Source organism: Corythoichthys intestinalis, chromosome 12, assembly GCF_030265065.1.
Source record: "Corythoichthys intestinalis isolate RoL2023-P3 chromosome 12, ASM3026506v1, whole genome shotgun sequence".
Taxonomy (NCBI): Eukaryota; Metazoa; Chordata; class Actinopteri; order Syngnathiformes; family Syngnathidae; genus Corythoichthys; species Corythoichthys intestinalis.
In genome coordinates, this window is record NC_080406.1 from 7168721 (window position 1) to 7180235 (window position 11515).

The 11515-nt window shown below is 36.2% G+C and overlaps 1 protein-coding gene across 1 annotated transcript in view; it reads right to left on the reverse strand.

Moving 5' to 3' along the window:
* The window catches only part of cmss1 (cms1 ribosomal small subunit homolog), a 48368-nt gene extending 48005 nt beyond the window's left edge, over positions 1-363 (reverse strand). Inside the window, exon 1 of the mRNA XM_057852214.1 lies at positions 216-363. Within this exon, the coding sequence (XP_057708197.1) occupies positions 216-264 (49 nt within the window). The 5' untranslated portion in view covers positions 265-363. The remainder of the gene's footprint in view (positions 1-215) is intronic.
* Positions 364-11515: the final 11152 nt, after the last annotated feature.

Consider the following 11515-nt stretch of genomic DNA (forward strand, 5'->3'; position numbering starts at 1 on the left):
GCACACAAGTGAGTATACGTTGCAATTTTGTGGTACTAAAGTACTTTCAAAGTTACCGGCAAGTGATACGTGGCTAAAACTAGCTTACAGTGAGCACCGGCAAGCCTCACGACAAGTACTAGCGAGGGGTAGTACTTGTAGTCGCACAGAAAACATGTAGGCGCACAAATATTAGAGAAATGAGGTATTAGATTAGTTAAAAATCAGATTTTTACCAGATTTAGCGTCATGCTGCCACCACTCGTCACCCAAGTCGTCTCCCATTTTGCCTGATGACGTTTTGGAGAGCACGTCCAATCAAATAAACCGCTGTGAGGAAAATCTGGGGTGCGTTCAAGAGCAGTACGTTGAGGACTACAGTTTTGGAAATGTCAATCAGATTGACTGGCGTGTTGCGTTGCGTTTTATGAAGCTAACCTTAACATCTTGGTCTCATCTGACCAAAGCACACGGTCCCAGTTGAAGCCTGGGACCGTGTGTATTTTTGTGTGGGTCCAAGATTGAGCTTTTTAGCAACAAACACTCTAAGTGGGTCTGGCGTGCCACGAAAGATGCACATGCTGAAAAGCACCTCATACCTACTGTGAAGTATGGGGGTGGGTCAGTGATGCTGTGGGGCTGTTTCGCTTCCAAAGGCCCTGGGAACCTTGTTCGGGTGCGTGGCATCATGAATGCTTTGAAATACCAGGACATTTTAAATCAAAATCTGTTGCCCTCTGCCCGAAAGCTGAAGATGGGTCGTCACTGGGTCTTTCAGCAAGACAATGACCCTAAACATATGGCCAAATCTACACAGAAATGGTTCACCAGACACATCAATCAACAATCAAGCTCCTCCCATGGCCATCTCAGTCCCCAGACCTTGTTTTGTTGGCAAAAGGGGGTTGTACAAAGTATTAACACCAGGGGTGCTAATAATTGTGACACACATTATTTGATGTCAAATAATTTTTTCTCTATGTGGGATTTTTTTCCCCACTGAATGAATGCACTTGTATTGAAGGTTGGATTCCCCCCCCCCCCCCCCCCCATTAAGGTCCCATATTATTTGAATTAAAAAATATATATCAGAAGATAAAAAACTAGGGCTGTCAAAATTATCGCGTTAACGGGCGGTAATTAATTTTTTAAAAATTAATCACGTTAAAATATTTGACGCAATTAACGCACATGCCCCGCTCAGATTAAAATGACAGTGTAATGTCCGCTTGTTACTTGTTTTTTGGTATTTGGCGCCCTCTGGTGGCGCTCGGGTCCAAATGATTTTATGGGTTTGGGGAGTGAGCATGGTGTAATGACATCAACAATGGCGAGCTACTAGTTTATTTTTCGATTGAAAATTTTACAAATTTTAATAAAACGAAAACATTAAGAGGGGTTTTGATATAAAATTTCTATAACTTGTACTAACATTTATCTTTTAAGAGCTACAAGTTTTTCTATCCATGGATCGCTTTAAGAGAATGTTAATAATGTTAATGCCATCTTGTTGATTTATTGTTATGATAAACAAATACAGTACTTATGTACCGTATGTTGAATGTATATATCCGTCTTGTGTCTTATCTTTTCATTCCAACAATAATTTACAGAAAAATATGGCGTATTTTGTAATGTAATGTAATGTATGTAATTAACTTGATTAAAAATGTTAATCATTTGACAGCCCTATAAAAAACACATCTTTTTCAGGGGTGCCAATAATTATGGAAGGCACTGTATGAGGTTATGCAGCATCATTTAAATGTACATAGTTATTTATGTTGTGTCAGCAACATATGAGGGTATGTGATACTGTGATGATACTGTTAATTTATGTTTACTAATACTACTACTTACTACTACTTCCCCACCATAGATAATCATACCCAAATGAGGAATATTACGTTTTTAGACATATTTTAATGTAAATACATTATTAGGGATCTCATCAGCATTCTGTTATTTTAAACTAGTTTTGGTAAATGTCCTTCATTACCGTAATGCATTGCTTTTAATGGGAATCGCCCAAGCATCAAGAATAAGTGTAGAACGAGACAATTTCAATTTCCATTTTCATGCTGATATTATTTGCAGTACTAAAATTTCCGGGAATTTTGAGTGAAATGCATATTTTGGCTACTAGTATTCTTTCTACTCTTATTGCTAAATTCCTTGCTTTAAGTGCATTTCCAAATGATTATAATGAGTTTTTCACCATTTACATTATGTAGTATATATTTGCATCTGAAAAACATTCAACTTTCTGCCATCCAGTTTGTTTCAAGACATTTTAAAACTTTGAAATGAGCAGAGGATGCTTAGGGACGTGTTCGGATTTGGAACGGTGCCGCAATGCTGCAGCTGGAGAGGAGCGTAGGGACAGCTCCTCTGACATTAATTGCATACTGCATGCATTTAATGTTTAAATTACATTTGTTTTTTTTTTTTGTCTGATTGGTTTTTTTTTTTATTTGGCAATGGAGGCAATTTTTGATTAAAACACCCTCTGTCCGCTTTTAAAAAGCCTAATTATGATAATGGATTCAGAACAGTTATGATGTGTGTTACCCTTGAAAATTTATAGAAAAAAAACAACTCATCAAGAACAAAGCAAGGTCTCTGAATGCATAAATACACTAGAGGAGCATTCTATCAGACAAAGGGGGCGAAAGCACAAACTACACTTAAAAAAAATAAATAAGGATGCTTTTTGGAACTAGATTGTATTATATGCTCTTGTCAAAAAATCACAACCACACGTCTTTCTGCCATTTGAAATGAAAGGGGAAATTTGGACGTATATGTCCGTCAATGGCATGGCCTTACTTGGGTTCCATTTGAATGTCAAAGGGCTGTAATGGTAAGTGAATGGTCAAAAATCACAACCACATGTTTTTCTGATTCAATTCAAAATGAATTGGAAAATTTGGACGTGCATAGCCGTCAATGGCATGGTTGTGCATGGCTTGCAAAAAATACCATATACCAAAAGCTATTTTGCCACATACCCCAAAAATGCAACATACCAAAAAAAAATGCCACAGACCAAAATCAATTTTGCCACGTACAAAAAAATGCCATATACCAAAAACCCTTTTGTCACATACAAAAAACAAAAAGGCCACGTACCAAATAAAAATGCCTTAAACCAAAATCCATTTTGCCACATACCAAAAAATGCCACATACAAAATAAAAATGCCACATACCAAAATGCATTTTGCCAAATACAAAAAAAATGCCACAAACCAAAATCAATTTTGCCACATACCAAATAAAAATGCCATAAACCAACATCCATTTTGCCACATAGCAAAAAACAAACAAAATATATATAAATATAAAAAAAACACATACCAAAATCCATTTTACCACATACCAAAAAAATACCACATACCAAAATCCATTTTGCCACATACAATAAAAAAAAATGCCACGTACCAAATAAAAATGCCTTAAACCAAAATCCATTTTGCCATATACCAAAAAAATGCCACATACAAAATAAAAATGCGATATACCAAAATGCATTTTGCCAAATATAAAAAAAAAAATGCCACAAACCAAAATCCATTTTGCCAAATAAAAATGCCATAAACCAACATCCATTTTGCCACATAGCTAAAAAAAAATTCCACATCCAGTACCAAAATCCCTTTTGCAACACACAAAATAAAAATGCCATACACCAAAATCCATTCTGTCACACACCAAATAAAAATGCCATATACCAAAATGCATTTTGCCAAATACCAAAAAAATGCCACGCACCAAAATCCATTTTGCTACATACGAAATAAAAATGCCATAAACCAACATCCATTTTGCCACGTATGAAATAAAAATGCCATAAACCAACATCCATTTTGCCACATAACAAAAAAATTCCAAATACCAAAATCCCTTTTGCCACACACCAAATAAAAATGCCATATACAAAAATCCGTTCTGTCACACACCAAATAAAAATGCCACACACCAAAATGCATTTTGCCAAATACCAAAAAAATGCCACGCACAAAAATCCATTTTGCCACATACCAAATAAAAATTCCATGAACTAACATCCATTTTGCCACATAACAAAAAAAAAAAAAAAGAAAATTAAAAAAGCTTTTTGGAACTATACTGAACAAAAATATGAATGCAACACTTGTTTTTGCTCCCAATTTTTTTTTCAACCCAAAGATCTAAAACATTTCCACATGCAGATTTAATGTAGATTTATTTATTTAGAGTGACAATGCATATTAACAACACAACTAATTGTAAAATAGGCCAGCATTAGCCAAAAGGCTAGTTTTCGTCCTAGGCCAAATGAACAACCCCTAGCAAAAAGTACTCACTCAGACATTTTATCATGGAGAACAAACTCAGATAAAAAGCTTGAAAAAAAATAATGAATTAGTTCAAAAGTGCAACTCTTTAGGATTCAGAAACACTAAAAGAAATGATTAAAAAACATTGTGGTGGTCAGTAAATGCTACTTTTATAGAGCTAGAGCAGGGAAATATGTATGGAATCACTCCATTCTGAAGAAAAAGAATATAGAATCATGAGAAACAAACAAAGAAATAACAATCAAAACACACCTCTAGTATTTAGTAGCACCATCTCTGGCTTTTATGACAGCTTGCAGCCTCTGAGGCATGGACTTGATGAGTATTCTTCATCAATTTGGTGCCAACTCAGGGGGCCTGGCCACCCTTAAAATCCGCTTGTGGTCATCACTGCAAATTAAAAACCGAATATCCATAGGTGGAGGTTGTGAATGCACATCTTCCAGTGCCATTGACGGCATCTGATGTCTCAGTCAAAATGTTAAGTCAAAAACTCCCAGTCAAAATGGATAGGACATCAATGGCAGCTAGTGAGTGAACTTACTTGGCCAAAAATAAACTAATCCGCCCCACATGAGATTTAATTGCCATAAATGAGGCCTGCGAACAAAAATGAGTTTGACATTAAATGATCACTGCTGCTGAGCAGCTAGGGCACAGATGCACACCAATTTTACTGCTACACGATCACAGTTTGGCATTTCCTACAGCCATCACATTTCTTTGCCTTTCCCTTCCGCGGTAATAGATTAAACACAAAAATCCATACACCAAACACCTGTAGCGTTTATCTTTTAGATGCTCACCGAACTGAAGACAAGCAAAATTTGCTTTGGGCGTTCATGAGCTCTACTCTTTTATTGTTTGCTGCTCAGAGAGCAGCACCAGATAAAAGTGCGATAACATAACGCCGTATACAATATGATTTGATAAGATTTTATTAATCCCTGAGAGGAAATTTTAAAGTAGCAGAGCGCCGCCGCATCCATATTAGCGTAGCGGTAATCTCATTTTTGCTAACAATGTGGACAAAAATAAATAAACCCGCATTGCTGCCAATAACGTGAAATAAACTTACTTAATGTGTGGGCTGGTAAAAAAAAAAGGTTGTGATAACAGAAAATAAATTGTTCTTATAGGCCGACAGATGCTTGATTGTGCTTCTAATTGCGCGCTGCAGCATCACATTTAACGTGTTAATTTTCATGTAAGCAGCTGTTACTCCACACACTCATCACAAAGTGGTATTTTTAGTCGCTTTTGTGTTGAAAACAGAGTGACAATGAAGTCGAAGAAGAACAGAATGCTTTCACAAAGCTCCCAAAATATTAATTATTGCCGCGGGCCATACTATATTTATGAAAAAATTATGCAACCGTTGAACGAATGCTTAAAATAGTGATTATTTACTAAACTTTAGATAAGAAGAGCAGTAGATAAAGTTTAGTGGTGTAATAGAACTTACATTTTTTAAACTAAATGAAACAGACTGTTATGGAGAGATGTAATGAAATGACAAGCAATGAGAATGCTTGCTGTTCTAAATGCATCCAACCCAGGGGTGGAACATATGTGAACAGGGCCCGGGCGCGATGAGCATAAACGGGACCCCCTGAGTGTAAGTCTTGCATCTGCTGTACAACTGCGCATGTACAAACCCTTCGAAATTATGGGAAAATTAATGTTTTGAGCATTTAGCCTTCGCCACTAACTTTCATTGAAATGAGTTTGCCAATAAATTAAAACGAGCTGGCATCAGATTAAAACGAGAAAGCCCTCAAAGAACGTCATGAAAAGCTTTTCTTGACGGCAAACAATGTTTTTGTTTTTGTCAAAAATCACAGCCACACATGTTTTCTGCCATTTAAAATGAATGGAAAATTTGGACGTGTATACCCGTCAATGGCATGGCCTTGCTTGGGTGTGAACTGAATGTCATTGCGCTGTAATGGTAAGTGTATTGTCAAAAAATCACAACAACACATGTCTTTCTGCCATTTGAAATGAAGGGGGAAATTTGGACGTATATATCCGTCAATGGCATGGTCTTACTTGGGTGCCATTAGAATGTCAATGCACTGTAATAGTAAGTGAATGGTCAAAAATCACAACCACATGTTTTTCTGCCATTCAAAATGAATTGAAAATTTGGACGTGCATAGTCGTCAATGGCATGGTTGTGCATGGCTTGTAAAAAATACCATATACCAAAAGCTATTTTGCCACGTACCAAAAAATGCCGTATGCCAAAAACCATTTTGGCACATACCAAAAAAATACCACATACCAAAATCCATTTCGCCACATACAAAAAAAAAAAAAAAATGCCATGTGCCAAATAAAAAGGCCGTAAACCAAAATTCATTTTGCCACAAACCAAAAAAAAAAAAAAAAAAAAGCCACATACCAAATAAAAATGCCATATACCAAAATGCATTTTGCCAAATACAAAAAAATGCCACAAACCAAAATCCATTTTGCCACATACCAAATAAAAATGCCATAAACCGACATCCATTTTGCTACATAGCACAAAAAAAAAATAATAATAATAAAAATTAAAAAAAAACATACCAAAATCCATTATGCCACATACCAAAAAAATTCCACATACCAAAATCCATTTTGCCACACACCAAATAAAAATGCCATATACCAAAATCCATTTTGTCACACAGCAAATAAAAATGCCATCAACCAAAATACATTTTGCCAAATACCAAAAAATGCCATGCACCAAAATCCATTTTGCCACATACCAAATAAAAATGCCATAAACCAACATCCATTTTGCCATTAAAAAAAAAAAAAAAATTAAAAAGCCACATACCAAAATCCATTTTGCCACATACCCAAAAATATCCACATACCAAAATCTATTTTGCACACGCCAAATAAAAATGCCATATACCAAAATCCATTTTGTCACACACCAAATAAAAATGCCGCATACCAAAATCTATTTTGCTACAAACCAAAAAAATGTCGCATACCAAAATCAGTTTTGCCACATACCCAAAAAAAATGCCACTAACCAAAATAATGCCACATACGAAAATCCATTTTGCCACATACCAAAAAATGCCACATACAAAAATAATCTTTTCCACATACCAAATAAAAATGCCATATACCAAAATCCATTTTGCCACATAGCAAAAAAATGACACGTACCAAAAAATGCCTCATACTAAAATCCATTTTGTCACATACCAAAAAAATGCCATACATCAAAATTCATTTTTGCCACATACCAAAAAAAAAAAAAAAATGTGCCACAGCCGAAGCCATTTTGCCATAAACCAAATACCACTTTTCGTTCTCGGGCCTGCTGGTAAATTGTGGTAATTGAAAGAAGTGACATTTATCCGATTAATCGATCAATGATTTAATTAACTGTCCGATTAATCGATTATAAAAAAAAATAATCGTTATTTGCAGCCCTAATTTTAGCACTGATACAAAATAAAACTACAGGTTTCCTTTCGAAATAAATTTGGCACACTTGGTCGAATTGGCCCAATTAGAAGATTCATTTTGGTTATGAATACGGGTGTGGCTGCACAGCTCAGTTGTGCCTCCTTTTTTGTAGGACCCTCTTCAATAGGGGTTTTTCCCCCTTGGTATGTCAATGTATTTCTAATCAAAAAGAGAGATGAGTTTCATGCATGTTAGGTTCTCATGAGACGTTTAGAGGGGGACAATCTGCTACTACCCTGACTTGTGTACCGTCCGAGTTGCGTGACGTCTGAGTTGCGCCAGAATGCGGTGGCCCCTTCAGTCCTGCTTGCAGGCTTGGTCCATTATATGCTCTGTCTGGTCAAAGATTGCCACAATTAACAACCTTGTATTACATAATGACAACCTTTTAAATTATTCTTATCCTGCTTTCATTCACTGAAGTGCACACTTAAAGTAGAGGGGCACTGACATTAACAAGCATTTCCCCAAAGAGATTATTTTTGTGCCTAATTAAATAATAATTGCTTTTCATCGTCTTAAATAATGTTTTGTCACTCTGTCTTGCCTTATCATTCCACACTGGCCCAAGCTATCCATAAAGCATATACACAATGTTGTGACTGTCATGTTGGCTTGCCACAATGAGAGCAGATGGGTGGGCGAGCTCGACAGTACATTGGAATAAACAGGAAGTGACCTTGAGCTTTTCAAAACTTCACCTCGCATAACTTCCTGCGTCTCCACAACTTAACTGTATTCATGAGCATCTGGCCTAGCCTGACCTGCATGGTGATTCACAGCATTTCAAACACTACGCAAATCTTTGTTTTCTTCTTCTTTTTGTCTTCCGTACTGCAACTTTAGTGTTTTCTTCTCTCGTGCTGACATTGATATAAAATTCAAGTAGATAAAGTCACATTATGCCTGTTTGTATGACTATACAGGGGGGCAAATAAGTATTTAGTCAACCACTAATTGTGCAAGTTCTCCCACTTGAAAATATTAGAGTGGCCTGTAATTGTCAACATGGGTAAACCTCAACCATGAGAGACAGAATGTGGAAAAAAAAAACAGAAAATCACATTGTTTGATTTTTAAAGAATTTATTTGCACATCATGGTGGAAAATAAGTATTTGGTCAATTCCAAAAGTTGATCCCAGTACTTTGTTATGTACTCTTTGTTGGCAATAACGGAGGCCAAACGTTCTCTGTAACTCTTCACAAGCTTTTCACGCAGTGTTACTGGTACTTTGGCCCATTTCTCCATGCAGATCCCCTCTAGAGCAGTGATGTTTTATTTTGTTTTATTTATTTTGTTACTTCCGGTCTCCAGTCATGTGAATTTGCCTATTAAGCTAAATATTTAGTTCCGACCGTTTCCTGATTTAAGATTTAGGATATAAGTTTAAAATTTAAATTAAATATTTAGTTCTGGATTTAAACAATCAGGTCCAAAACTTCTTATTTAAAAATAAATATTTAAGTTGCTAAATAATGTTGTAAATGCAAACCCTGACTCTAAAAATTTCACACCATTTTAAACACTGTGTGGCGCTAAATGTTAGAAAATGTTGTCGTAATTTTGAGCATGTGCTGCTTTACAAACGGCGCCCCATACAGCTATGTCAAATTCAGACAACTCACGTTTCATTCAACCAAATTGTAGTAACCTGCCCCTTCACATCCTCAGTAACGGTAACGGCGTTGCAAAGATGGGAAAAGTAGTTTATTACATTACTCACTACTGATAAAATAACGCCGTTAGAAACACCGTTATACTCTAATGCCGTTATTAACATCACCGCTAATTAGAGATGTCCCCGATCGATCGGGTCCGATCACGTCATTTTCAAAGTATCGGAAGCGGCAAAAAAATATCGGCCATGCCTTTTTTTAATATATATATATATTTAAATTAAATCGTTTTTTAATTGTATTTAACGTTACAAACATAATATGTTACACTCATCCAGAGTCTTTAGTTTAGGCCAGACATGTCCAAAGTCCGGCCCAGGGGCCAAATGCGGCCCGTGGTCAAATTTCATCTGGCCCCCTGCCTTTGTCATAAAATCAATAACGTCTGGCCGGTACACAGACGTAATAAATTGGTCAGCAGTCCTGCAACCCGCATATGAAGTAGCTTACACACGAAATACTGCTCCTCATTTACCCACTAAAAGGCAGAAGCACTTTAACCCTTTATCGCCAAATGTATCACATTTGATACACCTAAAATTTCATGATTTTGAGATTTAGAATTTTGACATTTCTTTTTGAAAAAAAAAATGATGGATGCAAGTCAACACATGCATCTGCAGGTTCCATGAGAAAAAATGATTTAGCATGGGTTATAGATGTTAGAGTGCTTATTACACATATTCATTTTGACATTTCGTTTTACAAATTTGAAAAAAAGGTTTCATTAGGACCTTATTTTTAAAATTTTGGGATTCTCTGATAATTGCTTCATGTAGCAGGTATTTAAGGGCTAAGCAACATTACTCCGTGTGACCCATTACTTCCATTTTCTAAAATGGCGACAATCAACAAAAAAATGAAAGTTGTGACAGCCGACGCCTCAGGGATAGGTGGAAATTGGACTATTTCTTCACTAAAATATGCAACAACTGTGTCTTGCCTCATTTGCAAAGAGACAGTTGCTGTTTTTAAAGATTTCAATGTGAGGCGAGATTACCAAACAAGAGACGCTGACATGTACGACAAGATTACAGGCAAGATACGCAGTGAGAAATTGAAGCAATTTAAAGCTAGTTTAATTTCACAGCAGTAGTATTTTGCAAGAGCTCGAGAGTCGAAAGAGAACGCCAAAAAAGGCTAGTTGGGAGATTGTTGAAATTATTCATTTAAAAAAAAAATATAAAGGAAATGTGTCACACTGAATGGCTAGCTAAATTTTGCTTAAATATATTGTTCTACGTAAAGGACGTCGGCCCCCCACATTTTTACCACCCCAAATCTGGCCCCCTTTGCAAAAAGTTTGGACACCCCTGGTTTAGGCTAAAGGTAGGGTTATCAAATTTATCCCGATAACGGCGGTCATTAATTTTTAAAAAACACGTTAAAATATTTAACGCAATTAATGCATGCGCTGCACGATCCACCCACGCATTGTCGCGCTCAGTCTGTAATGTTTTACCTATATAGAGAGATAAAAGGCAGTGTAAGATGAGTAGAGTGAATTTTGGCAACCTTTGGTGCCTTTTTTAAATTGGCTAAAGCCTTACAGTCCCTCTCCCTACAATTAGAAATATCATGGGAAGCAATATGGGGAAGCAAGGTAGCAAATGATCTTTTTCTTAACACTTACATTATTTCGCAACGCAGAGAAGATATATCAATTGATAGCACTACGCACAGTCATGATTCCACTTCCCACCATGCATTGGGCATGGCTACAGTATCATTTACTGAAAGCTCAACAAATACACTAGATGGCAATATTTAGTCACAATATACAAAGTACCAAGTCTTTCTATCCGTGGATCCCTCTCACAGAAAGAATGTTAATAATGTAAATGCCATCTTGAGGATTTATTGTCATAATAAACAAATACAGTACTTATGTACTGTATGTTGAATGTATATATTCGTCCGAGTTTTATTCATTTTTTTCTTAATGCATTGCCAAAATGTATATGATCGGGAAAAATTATCGGGAATGATTGGAATTGAATCGGGAGCAAAAAAAAAAGCAATCAGATCGGGAAATA